Below are 24,811 nucleotides of genomic sequence, written 5' to 3'. Positions count from 1 at the left end.
GAAGACCGCACTGCAGTTCCTTCTCTAAATCCTCGCACAAACGAAAAAATGGCTGACATCGAAATAAGTGTCCAAGGAATAGAAAAGCAACTGGAATCACTCAATAGAGGAAAGTCCACTGGACCTGACGGGATACCAATTCGATTCTACACAGAGTACGCGAAAGAACTTGCCCCCCTTCTAATAGCCGTGTACCGCAAGTCTCTAGAGGAACGGAGGGTTCCAAATGATTGGAAAAGAGCACAGATAGTCCCAGTCTTCAAGAAGGGTCGTCGAGCAGATGCGCAAAACTATAGACCTATATCTCTTACGTCGATCTCTTGTAGAATTTTAGAACATGTTTTTTGCTCGCGTATCATGTCATTTCTGGAAACCCAGAATCTACTATGTACGAATCAACATGGATTCCGGAAACAGCGATCGTGTGAGACCCAACTCGCCTTATTTGTTCATGAGACCCAGAAAATATTAGATACAGGCTCCCAGGTAGATGCTATTTTTCTTGACTTCCGGAAGGCGTTCGATACAGTTCCGCACTGTCGCCTGATAAACAAAGTAAGAGCCTACGGAATATCAGACCAGCTGTGTGGCTGGATTGAAGAGTTTTTAGCAAACAGAACACAGCATGTTGTTATCAATGGAGAGACGTCTACAGACGTTAAAGTAACCTCTGGCGTGCCACAGGGGAGTGTTATGGGACCATTGCTTTTCACAATATATATAAATGACTTAGTAGATAGTGTCGGAAGTTCCATGCGGCTTTTCGCGGATGATGCTGTAGTATACAGAGAAGTTGCTGCATTAGAAAATTGTAGCGAAATACAGGAAGATCTGCAGCAGATAGGCACTTGGTGCAGGGAGTGGCAACTGACCCTTAACATAGACAAATGTAATGTATTGCGAATACATAGAAAGAAGGATCCTTTATTGTATGATTATATGATAGCGGAACAAACACTGGTAGCAGTTACTTCTGTAAAATATCTGGGAGTATGCGTACGGAACGATTTGAAGTGGAATGATCATATAAAACTAATTGTTGGTAAGGCGGGTACCAGGTTGAGATTCATTGGGAGAGTGCTTAGAAAATGTAGTCCATCAACAAAGGAGGTGGCTTACAAAACACTCGTTCGACCTATACTTGAGTATTGCTCATCAGTGTGGGATCCGTACCAGGTCGGGTTGACGGAGGAGATAGAGAAGATCCAAAGAAGAGCGGCGCGTTTCGTCACTGGGTTATTTGGTAACCGTGATAGCGTTACGGAGATGTTTAATAAACTCAAGTGGCAGACTCTGCAAGAGAGGCGCTCTGCATCGCGGTGTAGCTTGCTCGCCAGGTTTCGAGAGGGTGCGTTTCTGGATGAGGTATCGGATATATTGCTTCCCCCTACTTATACTTCCCGAGGAGATCACGAATGTAAAATTAGAGAGATTAGAGCGCGCACGGAGGCTTTCAGACAGTCGTTCTTCCCGCGAACCATACGCGACTGGAACAGGAAAGGGAGGTAATGACAGTGGCACGTAAAGTGCCCTCCGCCACACACCGTTGGGTGGCTTGCGGAGTATCAATGTAGATGTAGATGTAGATGTCATGACAAAGCGGTATCGATTGGTAATATGATGTTATACCGACGATCACACTGCATAATTTGCATACAATATACTGGTGTTTAGAGTGTCGCTCTCAAGATTTTTCTGCAGGACCAACACCACCTTTAAAAACTAAGCAGATCGATAAAGGCTTCAGTACGTAACTTTTGTCCACAATGTAGTGCACCTATTTCGTGGGCTATCGTTGGGCATGTGAAAAAATGAAGTAGACTGCTCTCATTACAGTGAAGTAATGCTACTGTTTATTGTAGCAGTTTGGTTATTATGAAGCAGGTTATCATAACTATCTGGCGCACACGATGAAAGTCTGTTATTCTGTAATGTTGTCTTCAAAAAGCGGCAAAAAGAACTGCCGTATAATGGAAAGAATTGAAATTGCTGATGTTTTGGGATACGTTTTGCGGTACGGCGTGTAATCTGGCAAGAAGCTCCAGAAACTGTGCATACTAGGCATCACATTAACCTGGCCTGCGAAATATCTTCAAACTTTTATAAAAGAGTAATAATGCCACTGGGAAAGAAAGCAGGTGTTGATAGGTGTGAATGTTATTATCAATTTAATTAGTCATGCTTGCAAAATACTGATAAGAATAATTTTTAGAGAGCTAGAAGAACTAGTAGAAGCCAATCAGGGGGAAAATCAGTTTGAAATCCGGAGAAATGTAGGAACACACGAGACAATACTGACCCTGAAAGGCACACCTGCGTTTACAGTATTTATAGATTTAGAGAAAAATTTATACACTGTTGACTGGAATACAATCCTTGAAATTCTGAAGGTAGCAGGAGTAAGCGGAAGGTTATTTACAAAAAAAATGGCTCTGAGCACTATGGGACTCAACTGCTGAGGTCATTAGTCCCCTAGAACTTAGAACTAGTTAAACCTAACTAACCTAAGGACATCACAAACATCCATGCCCGAGGCAGGATTCGAACCTGCGACCGTAGCGGTCTTGTGGTTCCAGACTGCAGCGCCTTTAACCGCACGGCCACTTCGGCCGGCTGGTTATTTACAACTTGAACAGAAACCAGTTGGCAGTTATAAGAGCCGAAGAACATGAAAGGGAAACAATGGTTGAGAAGGGAGTGAGACAGGGTTGTAGCCTATCCCCGATGTTATTCAGTCCGTGCATTCTGCAAAAAGTGAAGCAAATCAAAGAAAATTTTAGAATGGAATTGAAGTTCTGCGAGAAGAAATAAAAAAAGTTGACCGATGACATATTAATTGTACAAGAGATGGCAAAGGATCTGGAAGACTATTTAAACGTACTGGATAGTGCCTTTGAAAAAGTTTATGAAAGGAACATCCATAAAAGTAAAACAAAGTTAATGTATTCAAATTAAATCGGGCAATAGTGATTGAATTGGTTTAGGTTATAGCAGTATATGAGTTTTCTTGCTTGGACAGCAAAATAAATGATGGCATATAAAATGTATAAAATGTAGACTGGCAATGACAAGAAAAGCGTTCCTGAGGAAGACCAATTTGTTAACATCGATATAAATGTAAGTGTTAAGAAGTATTTTTTCTTATTGAGTATACCCTTGTACAGAAATTAAACGTGAACGCTAAATAGGTCAGGCAAAAAGAGAATGGAAGCTTTCAAAATGCGGTTCTATGGAATAATGCTAAATACTGGCTTGGTAGATATTGTAACTTACGAGGAACTACTGAATAGACATGAGGAGAAAAGAAATTTGTGGACCGAGTTGACTAAAAGAAAGGATCGGTTGATAGGACACATTCTGAGACATCAAGGAATCACAAATTTATTATTAAAGGGAAGTGTGAGAGGCTAATGGATGAGTAGAGTAGGCAGATCTAATAGATGTAGGTTTCAGTAATTTAGGGTTGATGAGCTTTCGCAGGAGCGATGTGAATGAAGAGCTGCATCAGTATTTTGACTGAAAACCACAAAAACAATAACAGCCGGTAAGTTGCACACATAAAAGGAGAATCGTTCACTCGGGAGTGCAGCGTGCGCGTTTCAGAAATTTCCTGAGAGGTTAAGTCCGTGCGACTGCATTTTGGAACTCCCTTTGGCAGACGACGCTCTGACCGACTGCCCTATTCATAGCCAGCAGCGCTCGTGCAGTCTTGATCTCGCAGTTAATTTCATAGTGTCTATCAACATTGGAGGTGTATACAGGGACTTAAGAAAGTAAGTTACGCATGCTGCCCCATGCTAAGACCGTTGCATAACAAGTGTGGCCCATTGTCCTGGTTTCCTTCAGACATTGTTCAGCCGCGGTAGGGATAACAGGTGCAAAACAGTCTGCGAAGTAAGTGCCCCGGCAACTGGATACGTGCTCCACAGATGAAATTCGCGATACAGTACAATTCATGTGGATAGAACCTCTAAACTGTACACGGATTCAGTGTGAAATTCTAGCGGTGTGTGGACCAAATGCAATGTCGCACATCATCGAGGAACTGAACGATAAGTAGTACGTTCTGACCGTGGTTTACAACGTCTTGGTGAATACGCTGAAGAACAGTATCTTGAAGTATACTGCAACATTCAATAAAAATTGCTTGGTCTGTCATATTAACGTGCAAACTACCATTTGAAGTTCCCTCGTAGGTTTCTGACTGCAAATGGAGGTGCTCGATAGAGCTGCCAACGTGCATATAAAGTATCCCTAAACATTGCCAACGGACGATTTCTGATTCAGCTTTTACCTGTATCGCAATAGCTACATACAGACTCAACATAATGCTTGCAGTATTTTTGAAAAGACATCTATTCCTCGCTAAGAAACCCATATACAGGGATGCATATAGACTCGTACTTGAAAACGTTTTCTAGATACACGTCTTTAGTGTGCTTTGCATTCCTCTACATAGTGCATAGCATAGGTCTGCCAACAGAAGCTACGCACCGAGTGAGCCTCAGTCCCTGTAATATTATTCTTGTGGACCGTACTAGATACACGATGAAGGAACTAGATCTTTTACACAGTCTACCAGTAATACCAATTCCTTAAATTGTCTTAACTTTTTTATTTTCCTTGTGTAGGATCCACTGTTACATAAAACTTTTTAAAACACATCATTGGCGCCTTGAATTGGCGACTTTACTTTTATTGTCCCCTTGGATTGGCGACATTACTTATAAAATATGCCCCTGCAACTTCGGTGACTAATGACCTCAGCAGTTGAGTCCCGTAGTGCTCAGAGCCATTTTTTTGCAACTTCGGTCCTTAGCCAAGGTGGAAATACAATGTCAGACAGCAGATTCGTTTACCAGTGCAGATTACAGCTGTTTCTCCTCAACAATTCCTTTTGTACCATACACGAACTCGTTAATGTAACTAACTATCGAACAAGTATGTACCTCAGGAGAACAGAGCTCTAAAGAAAAGACAGATACAGCAATCTACATGTCTACACCTGTACTCCGTAAACTACATTAGAATGTGTGGCGGAGTGTACGACTATCGTACACCCTCCTCCCCTCCCCCTCCCCCCAACGACTCCTTCCCCGTACCATTCGAGAATGGTGGGTGGGAAAAATCTCCGTACGAACTCCAATTTTTCTGATTTTTTTCTGTTTTGGTCATTTCGTGAGACGTAAGCAGGAGAAAGTTACATTTTGTCTCGTTCTTCTTGGAACTTATGCTCTCGGGATTTCAACAGTAAATCTCTCCATGAAGCACAATGTCTGTCTGTCACCGTCTACGTATGGAGTATGTGGAGCAACTCCGTAAAGCTCTGGAGCCGACTAAATGATGTCCTGACGAAAAGATCGGTAGGTTTTTGTTAGATCTTTTGTACCTGATCTCTTATTCCATCTTGATAAGTGTCACAGACTGAGGAACTATATTCAATAATTAACTGAATAAGTGTTTTGTTAGCCATTTCTTTTGTCGATGAATGCCTTAGGATTCTTCCAATCAATCTCAGAGTGGCACATACTCTGTTTTATGTCCACACGACACTTTAGGTCGCTCCGGATGGTTATTCCTAGATTTTTTATAGGTGTCTTGTTTAAAGCGTTTTATTGTCAATAGTTTATTAGGACAGTAGTGCATACCTTCGCATATTTGTGCGTAATATGTTACATTTGTATACGTTCGGAGTCTCCTTGCACGAATCGTCCCCCTCAGCAGGTCTCCCTCTATTTCGCTACAGTCATCCGTTATGCAAGCTCCCTATAGATAACGGCATCGTACGCGAACAGCCTCAAGTTACATATTAGATCACAAACACGTTTTGAACAGTTACAGCCCAATAACACTCGTCTGGAACACTCCTGAAATTACCTTTATATCCCCCCATGAACCATGGACCTTGCCGTTGGTGGGGAGGCTTGCGTGCCTCAACGATACAGATAGCCGTACCGTAGGTGCAACCACAACGGAGGAGTATCTGTTGAGAGGCCAGACAAACGTGTGGATCCTGAAGAGGGGCAGCAGCCTTTTCAGTAGTTGCAGGGGCAACAGTCTGGATGATTGACTGATCTGGCCTTGTAACACTAACCAAAACGGCCTTGCTGTTGTGGTACTGCGAACGGCTGAAAGCAAGGGGAAACTACGGCCGTAATTTTTCCCGAGGGCATGCAGCTTTACTGTATGGTTAAATGATGATGGCGTCCTCTTGGGTAAAATATTCCGGAGGTAAAATAGTCCCCCACTCGGATCTCCGGGCGAGGACTACTCAAGAGGACGTCGTTATCAGGACAAAGAAAACTGGCATTCTACGGATCGGAGTGTGGAATGACAGATCCCTTAATCGGGCAGATAGATTAGAAAATTTAAAAAGGGAAATGGATAGGTTAAAGTTAGATATAGTGGGAATTAGTGAAGTTCGGTGGCAGGAGGAACAAGACTTTTGGTCAGGTGAATACAGGGTTATAAATACAAAATCAAATAGTGGTAATGCAGGAGTAGGTTTAATAATGAATAAAAAAATTGGAGTGCGGGTAAGCTACTACAAACAGCATAGTGAACGTATTATAGTGGCCAAGATAGACATGAAGCCCATGCCTACTACAGTAGTACAAGTTTATATGCCAATTAGATCTGCAGATGACGAAGAAATTGAAGAAATGTATGATGAGATAAAAGAAATTATTCAGGTAGTGAAGGGAGACGAAAATTTAATAGTCATGGGTGACTGGAATTCGACAGTAGGAAAAGGGAGAGAAGGAAACATAGTAGGTGAATATGGATTGGGGCTAAGAAATGAAAGAGGAAGCCGTCTGTTAGAATTTTGAGCAGAGCAAAACTTAATCATAGCTAACACTTGGTTCAAGAATCATAAAAGAAGGTTGTATACGTGGAAGAATACTAAAAGGTATCAGATAGATTATATAATGGTAAGACAGAGATTTAGGAACCAGGTTTTAAATTGTAGGACATTTCCAGGGGCAGATGTGGACTCTGACCACAATCTATTGGTTATGAACTGTAGATTAAAACTGAAGAAATTGCAAAAAGGTGGGAATTTAAGGAGATGGGACCTGGAAAAACTGACTAAACCAGAGGTTGTACAGAGTTTCAGGGACACCATAAGGGAACAATTGACAGGAATGGGGGAAAGAAATACAGTAGAAGAAGAATGGGTAGCTCTGAGGGATGAAGTAGTGAAGGCAGCTGAGGATCAAGTAGGTAAAAAGGCGAGGGCTAGTAGAAATCCTTGGGTAACAGAAGAAATATTGAATTTAATTGATGAAAGGAGAAAATATAAAAACGCAGTAAATGAAGCGGGCAAAAAGGAATACAAACGTCTCAAAAATGAGATCGACAGGAAGTGCAAAATGGCTAAGCAGGCATGGCTAGAGGACAAATGTAAGGATGTAGAGGCTTATCTCACAAGGGGTAAGATAGATACTGCCTACAGGAAAATTAAAAGAGACCTTTGGAGAAAAGAGAGCCACTTCATGAATATCAAGAGCTCAGATGGAAACCCAGTTCTAAGCAAAGAGGGGAAAGCAGAAAGGTGGAAGGAGTATACAGAGGGTCTATACAAGGGCGATGTACTTGAGGACAATATTATGGAAATGGAAGAGGCTGTAGATGAAGATGAAATGGGAGATACGTTACTGCGTGAAGAGTTTGATAGAGCACTGAAAGACCTGAGTCGAAACAAGGCCCCGGGAGTAGACAACATTCCATTAGAACTATTGGCGGCCTTTGGAGAGCCAGTCCTGACAAAACTCTACCATCTGGTGAGCAAGATGTACGAGACAGGCGAAATACCCTCAGACTTAAAGAAGAATATAATAATTCCAGTCCCAAAGAAAGCAGGTGTTGACAGATGTGAAAATTACCGAACTATCAGTTTAATAAGTCACAGCTGCAAAATACTAACGCGAATTATTTACAGACCAATGGAAAAACTGGTAGGAGCCGACCTCGGGGAAGATCAGTTTGGATTCCGTAGAAATGTTGGAACACGTGAGGCAATACTGACCTTACGACTTATCTTAGAAGAAAGGTTAAGGAAAGGCAAACCTACGTTTCTAGCATTTGTAGACTTAGAGAAAGCTTTTGACAATGTTGACTGGAATACTCTCTTTCAAATTCTAAAGGTGGCACGGGTAAAATATTGGGAGCGACAGGCTATTTATAATTTGTACAGAAACCAGATGGCAGTTATAAGAGTCGAGGGGCATGAAAAGGCAGCAGTGGTTGGGAAGGGAGTGAGACAGGGTTGTAGCCTCTCCCTGATGTTATTCAATCTGTATATTGAGCAAGCAGTAAAGGAAACAAAAGAAAAATTTGGAGTAGGTATTAAAATCCAGGGAGAAGAAATAAAAACTTTGAGGTTCGCCGATGACATTGTATTTCTGTCAGAGACAGCAAAGGACTTGGAAGAGCAGTTGAACGGAATGGACAGTGTCTTGAAAGGAGGGTATAAGATGAACATCAATAAAAGCAAAACGAGGATAATGGAATGTAGTCGAATTAAGTCGGGTGATGTTGAGGGAATTAGATTAGGAAATGAGACACTTAAAGTAGTAAAGGAGTTTTGCTATTTGGGGAGCAAAATAACTGATGATGGTCGAAGTAGAGAGGATATAAAATGTAGACTGGCAATGGCAAGGAAAGCGTTTCTGAAGAAGAGAAATTTGTTAACATCGAGTATAGATTTAAATGTCAGGAAGTCGTTTCTGAAAGTATTTGTATGGAGTGTAGCCATGTATGGAAGTGAAACATGGACAATAAATAGTTTGGACATGAAGAGAATAGAAGCTTTCGAAATGTGGTGCTACAGAAGAATTTTGAAGATTAGGTGGGTAGATCACGTAACTAATGAGAAGGTATTGAATAGGATTGTGGCACAACTTTACTAGAAGAAGGGATCGGTTGGTAGGACATGTCCTGAGGCCTCAAGGGATCACAAATTTAGCATTGGAGGGCAGCGTGGAAGGTAAAAATCGTAGAGGGAGACCAAGATATTAATACACTAAGCAGATTCAGAAGGATGTTGGTTGCAGTAGGTACTGGGAGATGAAGGAGCTTGCACAGGATAGATTAGCATGGAGAGCTGCATCAAACCAGTCCCAGGACTGAAGACCACAACAACAACAACAACATCTGTAGATTTTGTTCCGTTAAGAACTTGCTGAGTTGTGTCCGCTAGGAAGTCCTGGATCCAGTCACAAATCTGGTTCGATGCACAGTGGGCTCGTATTTTGTTCAGCAAACGAGACTGAGGAACGGGGCACGAACGAGGCCGCCTTTGTCAACAGCGTGCTGGACCCCATACGAGAACAGAGCGAGACGAATTTCTCGAGATCTCTGTTTGTGGAGTAGGAGGAAGAGATTAGTGTTTACTGTCCCGTCGACAACGAGGTCATCAGAGATGGAGCACGAGCTCGGACTAGCGAAGGGAAGGGAATCGGCCGTGCCTCTTCAAAGGAACCAACCCGGCATTTGCCTGAAACGATTTAGGTAAATCACGGAAAACCTAAATCAGGTTTGCCGGAGACAGGTTTGAACAGTCGTCCACACGAATGCGAGTGTAGTGCGCTAAATTTCTGTAATCCATGCTGATTTTTATAGAGTAGACTTTTTTTCGGTTTGTGGGGCCCTCAACTGCTCGGTTATCAGCGCCCGTACAAATTCCCAACCGTTGCTCAGTCCAATCTCGCCACTTTCGTGAATGATGATGAAATGATGAGGACAACACAAACACCCAGTCATCTCGAGGCAGGTGAAAATCCCTGACCCCGCCGGGAATCGAACCCAGGACCCCGTGCTCGGGATGCGAGAACGCGACCGCGAGACGACGAGCTGCGGACGAGTAGATTTTCTTTCCCCAAAAAAGGCAACGCGTCAGCGTAAAATGATGTACCATAACTTTACAAAAGACTGACGTCAACGGTATAGACCTATAAGTATGTGTACCCGTCAGGCCATCCTTCTTAAAAACGAAAATGACCTGCGCTGTCTTCTAATAGGAAGCTACTCTTCGTTGCTCCAGTGACGTCCAGTAAACTACTGCTAAAAGGGGAGCATACGTCCGGCCACCGAACTGCATTTCAATAATATATGACCAACGTACGTTTTGCATGCAACCCTGATACGTTAATCACATTAATAGGATATCCTAATCGAAGCTACAACATCCAATGCAGCAGACTGTCATACAATAAATTACATACACACGTGTATGTGTTTTTCACATATCATCCAAAACTACTGCATAGATTTGAACTAAACTTGGTGCATATGCTGCTTACTGTCTGGGAAGAAGTATTGTAGTGGTACGTACCACCTAGCCCACATAGGGATGCGGCACGGCTGAGCATAGAGAGGGGGGAAGGGGAGGTGGCTTGTGTTGGGTTGATTTGGGGGACGAGACCAAACACCGAGGTCATCGGTCTCATGGGGTTAGGGAAGGAAGTCGGCCGTGCCCTTTCAAAGGAACCATCCCGGCATTTGCCTGGAGTGATTTAGGGAAATCATGGAAAATCTAAATCAGGATGGCCGGGCGCGGGATTGAACCGTCGCTCTCCCGAAGGCGAGTCCATTGTGGGGAGGTGGACAGAGAGAGGGGAAGGAGGGTACGGACAGAGAGAATAGCAGAGAAAAGGGACAAAGAATAGGAGGAGGAAGAGACAGAGAATGGGAGGGAGAGGGGAGACAGGCAGAGTGAGGGGGAGGAAGAGATGGATAGAGATGGGGAGGAGAAGGAGATGGAAAGAGAGAGAGGGTGAAAGAGAGAGGTGGAGATGGACAGAAAGAGAGGGGTTGAGAAGATGTGAGTATTGTATGTGCCGTGTGCACTGTGAGTAATAGCATAACACTCAGCCTTCAGGCCACAAATGGCCCACCGGGACCATCCGACCGCCGTGTCATCCTCAGTTGAGGATGTGGATAGGAGGAGCGTGTGGTCAGCACACCACTCTCCCGGTCGTTATGATGGTTTTCTTTGACCGGAGCCGCTACTATTCGGTCGAGTAGCTCATCAATTGGCATCACGAGGCTGAGTGCACCCCGAAAAATGGCAACAGCGAATGGCGGCCCGGATGGTCACCCTTCCAAGTGCCGGCCACACCCGACAGCGCTTAACTTCGGTGATCTGACGGGAACCGGTGTATCCACTGCGGCAAGGCCGTTGCCTACTGTGAGTAATAGGACAGTAAATAAATAAACGTGGTGGTTTTTATTTCCGAATGGCGGTATAACCAGTGGGATGTAGCAGTATTAGTGACATAGTTTTTTTTGTCTCAGTCACGAAGTATTTTTATTAACGTGGGAGTAGTTTCAATGAGATACCCCGTCAAGCCATGAAGTTTCGAGACTTGATTAGTAAAAAAGTCGTCCCCCCAACTTGAGTATAACGCACAGAACGTTCACACAATCATGTGTAACTGTCCTCCTTTGGGATGTTGTTCGTCTCACACGTCACATTATCTCGAACGTCGATTACGTCGTCCAAACGTTGACTTTTCATGTGAATTTCTGCACTCTGTCGTAGGTTTGTATTGATAGTACCATATCTTATCACCCGTGATGATTTTTTCCCATAAAAGAATTGTTCGGGTTTGGAATTTCAATCAAGTCGCAGCAGGTGTCCACGTGAATTTATTTTTAATCAGATGTCAAGGTTTGCGGGACAAACTTTGCACGCATTTTCCTCTTTTTCAAAACATTTTGGAGCATGTCTTCAGCACATGATTTAGAGGTGTTGCTTCATTGCAGTTCGTCACACAACAAAGTTGACACACTACATCCTGTTCACAAACGGTTAGTGAAGTGCCCATCTGTTGTTTACAGAGTGCAAGCTGCTAGTTACTGGCCTAATGCTGACTGATGTCGCTTATGCGTCAGGAATAAATCAGTCTCGGAACTTTTTGGACGGATCGTGTACGCACCATTGTAAGACTGGGCTACTAATAGCACGCCACTGTGAATGCAAGATGCTGAGGTGTTGTTGCAGTGCATGTCGCAGGGCGGCGTTTTTGGTCTCGCCCGGGCGGACGAGCTCGAGGTGCGGCGGGCGAGAAGTGCGGCCAGGCGAGACGGAGGCGCGACAGCAGCGCCACACCCACACCTAGCGGCCCAGCCGAGCGACACGGCTCCGGCCAGCGAGCGAAAGTCACAACACAGCCGAGCACAGCACACTTTCTCCCGCGACTGCCGTGCCTTACCGGCCCTCTTCTCTGTCCTCTTCTGCTCTGACCGCAGGGACTCTCGTACTGCACTGTAATCTACAGCAACAATTTACCCATTTTACTGGTTGTTAAGCTCCGTGGCTGCAAATCGTATTACTTTAAGAAATACATCAACCAGCCACTTTATTATGTATTATTTTTTTTTCACTCATCTTCCACTCATCTTCAGTTGGAGTAAAACAAAATAAAATATCGTCTGCATTTTGGATGCTACATCTGACCTGTACAAAATAACAGTTTTGTTCATCTATTACGCTTTGCGAGTAGTGTATCCATACATAGTATAAAAATGGATGTAAGTATCTGTGAGTGAGTGAGTGAGTGTGTGTGTGTGTGTGTGTGTGTGTGTGTGTGTGTGTGTGTGTATGTTTCCTTAACCACTGGAACAATTTCAACCAAACTTGGTGCGCATATACCTTAGTGTCAGGCAGAACCACCTACCTATCAAAGATGTGGAGTGGAGATGAAAAAAAAGCGTAGCCCGCGATGCGTCAACTGCCAGTCTTTATTCATCCGGTATTTGAGAAAGAGAGCACTTAGAGACTTGCAACAAACTTCAGACACAATTTCAAACCAGTAAGAAATTTCTTTCTGCCGACAACCCATAAAAATGATGAAAGGAAAGATGTTTATCGCTTACTACTTTTCCGCTGTTCATGCAATAAAGGCACCACATTAGGCATGACGTTATAATGTGTCACTTCTTTACTACAAACCGTATTCGCGACTCATTTTAGAGACAGTATGCACATACACCACTGAATGTAGCTGCAAAATTACATCATTGTTCAACATGTGGCTCAGAAGATGTGATGTCATAAACTATGAGAACCATAAAAATTGCCGCATCAGGCATGACTTTTAAATTTATTACGTCTTTGCTACTAACTCTGTTCTCAATCAGTTTCGTAGATAACATCTACATACTCCGCTGGATGTATGAACAATATTATATCTTTGTACGACCCACTGTTCAGGGGATATGGCGTCTTGAATATTAAGAACAAGGCCAGACGCTGCATGGTACGGGCGTTGAAGCACAGCTATAAATAAATAACAGAGCAGCGCGGGTTTTTTCCGCTAGTTTACTATAAATTATTCTTTAGATGCACTTAATTTCTATTTTCCTTGTTGTTCCTCCTATTTTCCGTGTTTGTAAGCCTGGCGTAAACCATTTTTCTTTGTGTGATGCATAACAATAGCACACATTCATCATATCGCCGACTGACGTGTTGTTCTGAAAGTACTGTTGAAGTCAGTTGCGTAAATTCATTAAATATTTTGTTTTAAGCTTGTGAATGATTAAAAAGTAAAACTTTAACTTGCAAGCAGACTGTAACTTTGTCTGTAGAAATAATTTTATGATGAAGTATGTCAGTCGGCAAAATGGTGAATAACGCGCTCTTGTTGTGCATCACACAAAGATAGAGTGCTATTCCATGCTTTTAAATGCGGAAAATAGTTGCAACAACGAACAAAATAGAAAGTAAGTGCATCTAACGATTAATGCATTGTAAATATACAATATAAGTGCAGCAGTTAAACAAAACTGTTATTTTGTACCAGGCAGCTGTAGCATCCAAAGTGCAGTGGATGTTTCTAACTGTGTGGTAACTGAGGAGGTGAATATGGTTCTGCGCCAATTGACGATGGGCGAAAGTCCGAAACGTGTAGTGGTACAAATACAAGTAAATAAAAGGTGGATGGTTGCTGCATACAATCAAATAATTTAATCTAGAAGCCCCACTGACGAATTGCTGCATTAAGCCTCCCACCAACACGTCATGAAGTGAAGAAAGTAGTAATCAAAAATACGATGTTATGACTATCGTGCTAGGCGCAACGACGCAATAAGCCCACTGTATGGAACCGTGAAGTTATGTAAAAAATGGTTCAAATGGCTCTAAGCACTATGGGACTCAACATCTGAGGTCATCAGTCCCCTAGACTTAGAACTACTTGAACCTAATTAACCGAAGGACATAACACACATCCATGCCCGAGGCAGGATTCGAACCTGCGACCGCAGCAGCAGCGCGGTTCCGGACTGAAGCGCCTAGAACCGCTCGGCCACAGCGGCCGCCGAAGTTATGTAACTGCCAAACTATTTTAGAGGACACAGCGCTTGCGGAAAAGCAGATACGAAAAGGGCGCATATTTGACATTAGTGGACGTGTGATGTTGCAACGGGACCATCTTGATAAAGCACATTGGTCGCCTTGGAGCCCCGCAAATTGTGTAGAACTGGTATCAGGCGCTCATGTGACCACTGCTGACGTAACTATGGGAGTGAACGTATGTACGGAACTAGCTTAGTAAGATGAGTAAATGCGGAAATGTGACAAAATGTCAGGAAGCAGCTATCTTGCCCATGACCACACTGTGAATGAAGTTGCCCGATTTGCTGGTATACCAGTGCGGAGTGCCCAACTTGTCCACAAGGAATGGTGTCCCAACTGACATACACCCGTGACGAATGTCATTCCTTGTCAGTGACAAAAGGAAATGCTGCTATCCGTGAATGCATGTCTGTCTCAACCAGTTTCCGAGCGCCCGTTGTGGAAGGAACTGCATGAAGTTGACGCTTGGAGGAGGGTACTTCGTTAAAGGCCATTGCTCACAGTAACACATGAAAAACATGAAGCAGAAACTGAACAGTAGCTAAGTGGAGGCTTGTAAAGTAGTCCGATTGCTGCTGTCAATATTACTCTCTATTCTCTCATAATTTCTTACCTACTTTCCACTTCACTTCACTGATCCCCAACATATCTAGATTCAATCTTTCTAATTCCCTCTTCAAATTATCTAGCTTCCCTACCATGTTGAAACTTATCACTTTCTACGTTCCCCTCTTGAATGTTGCCCTGTCGTCCGTTGTTCAAAATTTCTCTCGTCGTCACCTTGGCAGTTCCCTCCCGTGGCGGGAATGAATCCGGAAACTTTTGTCAGTGGACTTTTTCACTTCACTTAAAGTCTACAGACCGCTACGGCCCCAGGTTCGACTCCTGCCTCGGGCATGGATGTGTGAGATGTCCTTAGGTTAGTTAGGTTTAAGTAGTTCTAAGTTATAGGGAACTGATGACCTCATAAGTTAAGTCCCATTGTGCTCAGAGCCATTTGAACTTAAAGTCTAGTCAAATGGTTCAAATGGCTCTAAGCACTATGGGACTTTACATCTGAGGTCATCAGTCCCCTAGACTTAGAACTATTTAAATCCGATTAACCTAAGGACATCACACAAATTCATGCGCTAAGGCAGGATTCGAACCTGTGACCGCAGCAGCAGCGCGGTTCCGGACTGAAGCGCCTAGAACAGGTCAGCCATAGCGGCCGGCACATGTCTTGTCGATAAACGTTGTGTATAATAAATGCAGTCATTTCTATTGCCTTCTGTTTCCTCTTGCCGTTGACCTTCGCTATTTTTTCCACCTGTTACGGACCGTTTCCCGACGTCATGAGCAACAAGTTATCCTTAAACTTCCTCTTCTCCTCCGCCCTCTTTGACAAGGCCGTTGGCAGAACAAAGGTCACTGCTTGTACCGGGAAATCTTCGATCACCACTGGTGATGATTTTTATTCAAAATTTAAGCAGTGGCTGAGTTCGAACCCGAGACCCAGGAAGTTCAGTTAATCATCAAAGAAGCTACCCCTAAACCAAGGATCTATGCTTTATTTCGTACTTTCGGAAAGGTAAAGGCAACTGAGAGTCAGTTCTGATGTTTCATTTGATAATGAAAGATTGACTTAAGAAAAATCGAGACACGTTTCCCGCATTCGTCGACGTAGAAGCAGCATTCGACAATGTAAAATGGTGCAAGATGTTTGAAATTCTCAGAAAAAGTAGGTGTAAGCTATAGTGATGGACTGGTAAACTGCAATATGTCGCCTTCCCCCCATCCAAAAAAAATTGAGATTTGGTGAGAGTTTACCAAAGCTCTCCCTCCCAAGCCGCTATTTTGAGCTCACGTAATTAATAGACATACGCTAACCAGTATTTCTTCCAAATATGTCACGGAGCGGCTGACGGTACAGCATCAAAAGCGTACACATTTTCTAATGTCGACTGAATGGGCACACCAAACTTGAACTATAGATAAACAATTTTCCGAAGGAAACATACGTGAGAAAGAGGCGGTGTTAAATCAACCACGCACACAACGACATTTGCCGCTCACAGAATATCCCTTTTATCAACCGAATACAGCGCTTTTTCCCGCGCTGCCACAGAAGCAGCAGTCAGCGCCAAACAGAAGCACAGAGGACCAACCTGCCGGCCCTGACACGGCTGGCTGCGACGGCGCGTGGAGGCTCGCGGCAGCGTAAGCGACCCGGGCGCCGCTACGAAGAACGGCCCGGACAGCTCCGGCTGGTAGCCGTCGCCCATGCTGCACACAACGGCGGCCGGTGCTCTGCTGTCGCCACGGCACGGCGGACGTCGCGGCAGCAGGAAGCGCGATAAGCTACCGCCCGCTCTGGTACTTTTTTTTTTTCTAACACAACGCGCTGCGCATGCGTGCCACGGATTCATTCCGAGACATTTCGGGAACCCGTGCACGACACCTCTTAAGGTGGCGCAGCGGTAAGACTGGACAACGTGCAGATCCAACGAGGCAGAGAGGGGAGACAGGCCATGGAGGTCTCGATCCTCAATAAGATTTTCAATAGAATTGTTTATATCTGATAGAAAGTGCCCGAACACATATTTCTGGATATTAAAAAGGTTGTGTCTCCCCTTCACCTGTATAACGGTTTGAACTTCGCTAGAGACACTTTCAATGAGAAGTCTGAATGTCTGAAGAGGAATGGCAGCCCAGTCTTCCCCAAGAGCCGAAACCAGAGACAGTAATGATGTTGGACGCTGAGGTCAGGAGCAAAGTTGACGTTCTAACTCATTCCAAAGGTGTTCCTTTGAGTTCAGGTCGTGGCTCTGGGCAGGCCTGTCCATCCCAGGAACCTTACTGCCCAGAAAGCATTGTCTTCAAGATGCTGCTCTATGTCATACGACTCTGAACTGGCCCTCTATTGTACGCAATACCATAGAATGTGTTCATATCTCTGTGCATTTAGCGCTTTCTTAAGCTTAATAAAGGGACCGCAACCTAACAACGACAATCACCATGCTGCAACAGTACCTCCTCCGTACTTCACTGCCGGCACAACACATGATGGCAGGTAACGGACTCCAGGCAATCGCCAAACCTAAACCGTTGCATCCGATTGCCACTATTAACAGTTATGCTATTTTTGAAATAGTAAACAGTTCACTTACTTTTTTACATGTGACTCGTTTCCATTTCATTGGTCGTTATGTGACAGACAGTGAATCCCAGCCAAGGGGAATTTTTAAAAAACTAATCAAGAAAGTTTAGGGAACCTTTATTACTGATAGACTGAGCAACAGATCTCGTTCCTCCGTCTCGTATCTAGTATGGACCATCAGAATAAGATCAGAGAGAGTGGACTGTTTCAGACAATCACTTTTCGTTTGCTCCATGCACGAATGGAACAAAAACAGAGAGTAGCTACTACTAGTAAGTGTTATCCTGTGCAATGCACTGTATGGAGGAATACGGAATAATCGGATAAACGAGCGTCCATTCTCAGAAAACTTCCGTTATTCACTTGTTCCACTTGCCCTCAAGTCTCTTCGTAAATTTTCACACGTCTGTCTTTCTCTCTTCCTATAACTCTCCTCTATCCGTCTACTCTTTTTCTTTGTGCGAGCGCAAGGTCAGCCATAGAGCCGGATTACAGCTGCCGTACATATCCGCCACTTTTGCACCTCGCCGATTTCAAACGAATTTGCGCAATATCACCTCGCTGTCTGCAGACAATCGTAAATTTATTGAATACTATTATTGCCCGGTATTATTGACAGTGTAGGAACTGCTTAAACGTATAGTCGCCAGCTCAGAACAGCTGACGGTTGCGACGGCGTCGCACCGGCGCCAAGTGCGGCTCGCGTGACGGAGTATTTACCGCCTGCGCCTGCCGCTGCTCCGCGCCCCACATTCAGTTACCGCAGTAGCTACAGCAGCCGCACTCACACGCGCACGGCAGGAAGTATTCGTCTGGAGCTCACTGCACCGTCGCCGCGAAGCTGGCTTACCCTACCCTACACGCACTACTCTGTCGTGTGCTGAGTGTGTCCGCACCCTAAGGCGTGCTCTTTGGATAGGCAGTCCCCCAGGCTAGCCCTCATTTCCCTCCCCACAATCCTGCTCCATCCCCAGGCACATTAAGCAAGCTGATATTATTCTGCTGACGTAGCCAATCTGTTGCAGATATTCTAAGTAGTTCTTCTGAAGTACGGCTCTCCAGAAGGGTAAACAAACCTACTAATTCCCCTGGAACTCATAGCTGTATTCACCAAAGACACCACTCGGAAGGCGTGATCTAATCGTCTGGCATATACCAGAGCAAAGTCTCGGAACAAGCAAACAATTGGCTGGATTGTAGCCGAGAGCTGATCGACGTCGCCCCTCCATTCCGAACCCCACATACGATCCGCCACCGCCCAGCCCCTAAGAAACTGGTATATGCATGGGTATTCAAATACAGAGGTATGTGAACAGGCAGAATACGGCGCTTCGGTCGGCAACGCCTATATAAGACAACAAGCGTCTGGCGCTGTTGTTAGATCGGTTACTGCTGCTGCAATGGCAGGTGATCAAGATTTAAGTGAGTGTGAACATGCTGTTATAGTCGGCGCACGAGCGATGGGACACAGCATCTCCGAGGTAACGATGAAGTGGGGATTTTCCCGAACGACCATTTCACGAGTGTACTGTGAATATCAGGCATCCAGTAAAACATCAAATCACCGACATTGCTGCAGCCGGAAAAATATTCTGCGAGAACGGGGCCAACGACGACTTAAGAGAATCGTTCAAAGCGACAGAAGGGCAACCCTTCCGCAAATTGTTGCAGATTTCAACGCTGGGCCATCAACAAGTGTCAGAGAGCGAATCATTCAATGAAACATCATCGATATGGGCTTTCGGAGCCGAAGGCCCACTCGTGCACCCTTGATGACCGCACGACACAAAGCTTTACGCCTCGCGTGGGCCCGTCAACACCGACACTGGACTGTTGATGACTGGAAACATGTTGCCTGGTCGGACGCGTCTCGTGTCAAATTGTATCGAGCGGATGGACGTGTACGAGTATGGAGACAACCTCATAAATCCATGGACGTTGCATGTCAGCAGGGGACTGTTCAAGCTGGTGGAGGCTCTGTAATGGTGTGGGGCGTGTGCAGTTAGAGTGGTATGGGACCCTTGATACGTCTAGACACGACTCTGGCAGGAAACACGTACGTAAGCATCCTGTCTGATCACCTGCATCCATTCATGTCCACTGTGAATACCGACAGACTTCGGCAATTCCAGCAGGACAATGCGACACCCCACACGTCCAAATTGCTACAGAATGGTTCCAGGAACACTGTTCTGAGTTTAAACACTTCCACTGACCACCGAACTTCCCAGACGTGAACATTATTGAGCATATCTGGGATGCCTTGCAACGTGTTGTTCAGAAGAGATCTCCACTCCCAGGTACACTTACGGATTTATGGACAGCCCTTCAGAATTCATGGTGTCAATTCCCTCCAGCAATATTTCATACATTATTCGAGTCCATGCCACGTCGTGTTGCGGCACTTCGGCGTGCTCGCGGGGGCCCTACACGATATTAGACAGGTGTACCTGATTCTTTGGCTCTTCAGGGTAAATGAGGCTCTACTGCATATATATTTTTGCTTCTCCTTGGAGCACGGCGCTTGTAACAGTATATTCCCACCGAGAACTTCTGTTCCACACCATGAATAGTTTCTCTGACGATAGTGGCAAATCGACGTACTGCGATCGAGCGAGGTGGTGCAGTGTTTACGACACTTGACTCACATTCGGAATGACGACGATCCAAGCCCGAGTCCGGTGTCCTCATTTAGAGTTTCCATAATTTCCTTAAATTGCTTCAGGAAAATGCCAAGATGGTTCCTATGAGAGGGCACGGCCGATTTTCTTCCCCATCCTTCCCTAATCCGAGCTTGTGCTCCGTCTGTAACAACTTCGTTGTCGATGGGACGTTAAATACTAAAATATTCCTCCTCCTCCTCCACGTATTGCGTAATCTTTACCAACTGAAAATCATCGCATAACCAGAAGTATGGTGCATTGTTGTTGTGATCTTCAGTCCTGAGACTGGTTTGATGCAGCTCTCCATGCTACTCTATCCTGTGCAAGCTTCATCATCTCCCAATACGTACTGCAGCCTACATCCTTCTGAATCTGTTTAGTGTATTCATTTCTTCGTCTCCCTCTACGATTTTTACCCTCCACGCTGCCCTCCAATACTAAATTGGTGATCCCTTGATGCCTCAGAACATGTCCTACCAACCGATCCCTTCTTCTAGTCAAGTTGGGCCACAAATTTCTCTTCTCCCCAATTCTATTCAATACCTCCTCATTAGCTACATGATCTGCCCATCTAATCTTCAGCATTCTTCTGTAGCACCACATTTCGAAAGCTTCTATTTTGTTCTTGTCTAAACTATTTATCGTCCATGTTTCAGTTCCATACATGGCTACACTTCTTACAAATACTTTTAGAAACGACATCCTGACACTTAAATCTATACCCGATGTTAACAAATTTCTTGTCTTCAGAAACGCTTTCCTATGTTGCATTATGACTGCGAAAAAATTAGTGCATTTATACCCTCTGATAAACTCTCTGTTTCTTCAATAATAAAAATAATTAGAGGGTTGTAACTTCAGTAACTGCAACTCTTTATTTACGACGTACACAAAATAGATACATGTTTCAAAGTTTTATGCCCTTCAAAGTAGCCATCAGTATTGTGTATCATCCGTTGTCAGCGATGTGTAAGTTGTAGTGTACCCTTAGCAGCACCATTAGCATCGCCACATGCGTTAATGGTTCCATTGCAGCGGCCTATTGCCTGACGAATTTCTAACATGTCTTCTGAAGCGAATGACATGAAGTACTTCCTTCAGCCGGGAATCAAGATGTCATCACGAGGGCTTACGTCCGCGGAGTGTTGCGTGTGGTACAACACTCCCAAGTCCCACCTTCCTAGAAATCGGTCATGACTTGCGTCGTATTCATCCGAGAATTGTCCTGTAAAATGATGGCTGGCCCCTGCAGAAGGTGTCACCGCTTCTAATCTGGTCGCAGGCTGTGTTCCAAAAACAAACAACTTAGAGAAAGAAGCAGCGACACTTTTTGCAGGACCCGCCTATTATTTCGTGGGACAATGCTCGGACGCATATGGCGCAACTTGTGACCGATTTACGAATACTAGATCTATCGCGATAGGAAGTGCTGTACCATCCACAACGCTCCCCAAACGTAAGCGCTTGTGTCTCGTCTTTATTTTTAAATTGAAGGAAGCGCTTCAAGTTATCTACTTCAAAAACGTTATAGAGATTCGTCGGGCAATAGAGCTTCATTCGAACTATCAGCACAATTGATTTCAACATCGCTGGCTACTGGTTATACAGAATGCTGGTTACTACTTCGAAGGACAGTAAAACTTTCAAAGATGCACATCCATTTTGTATGTTGCAAATAAATAGTTGTCACCATTGAAGTTCTAACCCTCGTACATTTCTTACTCGTTACCATTGTGTGGTATTGCAATCACTACTATGTGCTTTGTGTGGAATACATGTTAATTTTTATAGTCGAGATTTTCGTGCTTCGAAAACGTCATAATGCGTGAGCATAATACATATTTCATAATTGTCAAACAGACTGATCTTAGCAATATTGGAGTATCTTTGTGTGTATCTTTCCTATGAACCATCTTAAAAACGAGAATGCTTTGCGCTTGTATTCAATCGATATTTACCCTTCGTTACTCCAGCGACTTGCGATAAACTACTGTTACAAGAGGAGCACGTTATGTCGCATAACATCTACGGAACCTTGCAGGTATTTTATCCTGTCCAGATTCCTTTCCACTGTTGAACGCGGTATAGGAAAGTCAACAAAAACTGCTCACTTACCTCAGTATTTGTCATTTCGCAGTTCGTGCGATGGTTGAAAGTAGAAACCGTGTTATAGCCTGCCATGGAGAAACAATTTCAGAAGACTTGATTCAGTATTTCGGCCTAACCTCGGACACATACCATTTCGATGCAATTATAATCACTGAGCGACTGAATGAATCATTTCGATCAGCCTTTAAGTTTTAAGTAAGACCAACGTGCCTTAGATTTTTAAATTTCATTTAGAATTCTAATAAGATTTCTTAACGTCTCCACAATTTAGCTCAGCGGACACTGCAAATGGTCGAAAAGGTTGATCTATGGTCCAAACACTGTCCAAGAGTTTCCCTGTGACAGCAGTCCACTGGAAGAGCGGCTGACGCTGCGCAGAAGAAGCGCTCGGCGCGTTTGTCTGCTTTCCGGGAAGAGCCTGTGTCGCAGACGAGTTCACGGAAAGGTATTTAAGACGCCACCCGGCACGCAGTAATTAGCCTCGGGGCTCTCTGCCTCGGGGGGCAGCTGCCGACTAGCGGCGACATGTCCCGTCTCTCATCAAAGCGGTCATCTCCTTCTGTATAATTCCCGATAAAGAAACACTTGGAATTCTTCCCAAGTCAGCGAATACCGAATACGTTTCTAAAAAATATTTCACTGCAGCATTTTTGAAAACCTGCTCTTGGCGTTTTATAGACTTGCACGAATATTTATGCCCTGGTTGAACGACCTCTAAAGGCAGAATCATCCTTTTGTAAGTTTGTTACATAGTGCAACAAACGTTTCCTCAAAATTATTGAGATCCTTGGGAGAGCAGACACGACAAAACTGTTTCACCTGCTGTGCAAAATATGGGCCTATGAGACAGGCGAAATGCTCTCAGATTTCAAGAACAATTGTAAGGGTAAAATATCGATCCTGTACTTGACACATCAAAACTACCCTTAACGCTTCTTTGCTACAGTGCTGCGGCATCGTTGATGGGGATGCCCCGTAGTTCTAGAAGGACAGGTTGACGCCTTATCGGGAGATCGTCATATAATGAAAAGGCAAAAGGCGATCGTAAGGTAAGAAATCAGCGATAATAAATTCATATAAGCTCGTGACAGATTAGTGACTGTAATTTCACTGCGAGTGCGATCAGAAGAAGCAGGAAGGCAGTATTTGAATTTAAAGTGAATTAAATTAATTGTGTCTTACAAAAGCGTTCACATACTGCAACCTCTTCATTATTATTAGAATTTTTGGAAGGGAATGAGTTATAGAACAATGTGGGCTCACGGTCAGAACTTTAGTTTTCTGAGCATGTATCTTTGGATTAAGTTCGCACTCCAAAACTGGCTACTTATTGAATGTCCGATGCCTAATTTTCCCAGTTCTAGGCGCTCCAGTCCGGAACCGCGCGACTGCTACGGTCGCAGGTTCGAATCCTGCCTCGGGCATGGATGTGTGTGATGTCCTTAGGTTAGTTAGGTTTAAGTAGTTCTAGGTTCTAGGGGGCTGATGACCTCAGATGTTAAGTCCCATAACGCTCAGAGCCATTTGAACCTTATTTTCCAACCAGCCATAATACAGCAGGTAATAATCAAATATAAATCAATAAATAACACGGAATGGCGGCTTACTCAATGTATTACAGTAATTCCAAATCTGAAGAAGACAGGTGTGGATGTTACCGGCTGCGCGGGATTAGCCGAGCGGTCTAGGGCGCTGCAGTCATGGACTGTGCGGCTGGTTCCGGCGGAGGTTCGAGTCCTCCCTCGGGCATGGGTGTGTGTGTTTGTCCTTAGGATAATTTAGGTTTAGTAATGTGTAAGCTTAGGGACTGATGACCTTAGCAGTTAAGTCCCATAAGGTTTCACACACATTTGAACTTTTTTTTATGTTACTGAAGTGTATCAGTTTAATAAGAAAAATGGAAGGACGGCCAGAAGCCGACCTCCGGACAGATAAGCTTGGATTTCAAAGAAATGTAGGAACAGGTAAGGTAATACTATCCCTACAACGTATTGTATAAAATAAATTAAAGAAAAGCGAATCGATGTTTGTAGCATTTGTAGATTTAGACAAAGCTTTTGACGTTGTGGACTGGAATACAGTCTTGTAATTTCTGAAGATATCAAGAATAAGATACAGAAACCAAAAGGCTATTTATAGCTTGTGCAGTAACGAGACTAATCTTATAAGAATCAAAAGACATACAAGCAGTGGTTGAGAAGGAAGTGAGATAGGGTTGTAACCTGTCCATGATGGTTTCAGTCTGTACGTTGTGGAAGCAGTAAAGGAAACAAGAGGAAATTTGGAAAGGGAATTAAAGTTCAGGAAGAAGAAATAAAAATTTGAATAAAATTATTTTGTGTAGTAGATTGCGTCATTAAGAAACACAAAAACAACTAAAATGTCATGAAGAGAACGGCTGCAAAGTCAGTCGAAACGTCGGCATTTAAAAAAATGGCACATTACCGCCTTGAGCCGGTGATTCCGCATAAAGTTCCGATGCAGCTGACATAAGTAGTTCTTTTCCTTTTCTTTCTCCCCCCCCCCCCCCACCTTAAA

The 24,811-nt window shown here is 44.1% G+C and overlaps 1 protein-coding gene and 1 pseudogene across 9 annotated transcripts in view; both read right to left on the bottom strand.

Moving 5' to 3' along the window:
- The window catches only part of LOC124605184 (myb-like protein P), a 456,687-nt gene that overhangs the window by 348,926 nt on the left and 82,950 nt on the right, over positions 1 to 24,811 (bottom strand). For 5 of the 9 annotated variants that reach the window (XM_047136703.1, XM_047136738.1, XM_047136711.1 and 2 more), the window contains exon 1: positions 16,510 to 16,639. The exons of the other annotated variants lie outside the window; for them this stretch is intronic. In XM_047136703.1, coding sequence (XP_046992659.1) covers positions 16,510 to 16,626 — 117 coding nt within the window. In that variant the 5' untranslated portion in view covers positions 16,627 to 16,639. Of the gene's footprint in view, positions 1 to 16,509; positions 16,640 to 24,811 lie in introns of those variants that run through there. 9 annotated transcript variants of the gene reach the window in all.
- Positions 11,070 to 11,187, bottom strand: LOC124560807 (annotated as a pseudogene).

The sequence above is a fragment of the Schistocerca americana genome, chromosome 1, assembly GCF_021461395.2.
Source record: "Schistocerca americana isolate TAMUIC-IGC-003095 chromosome 1, iqSchAmer2.1, whole genome shotgun sequence".
Taxonomy (NCBI): domain Eukaryota; kingdom Metazoa; phylum Arthropoda; class Insecta; order Orthoptera; family Acrididae; genus Schistocerca; species Schistocerca americana.
Note: the sequence above shows the minus strand (reverse complement) of the source record. Positions and strands in the feature narration are given on the sequence as shown.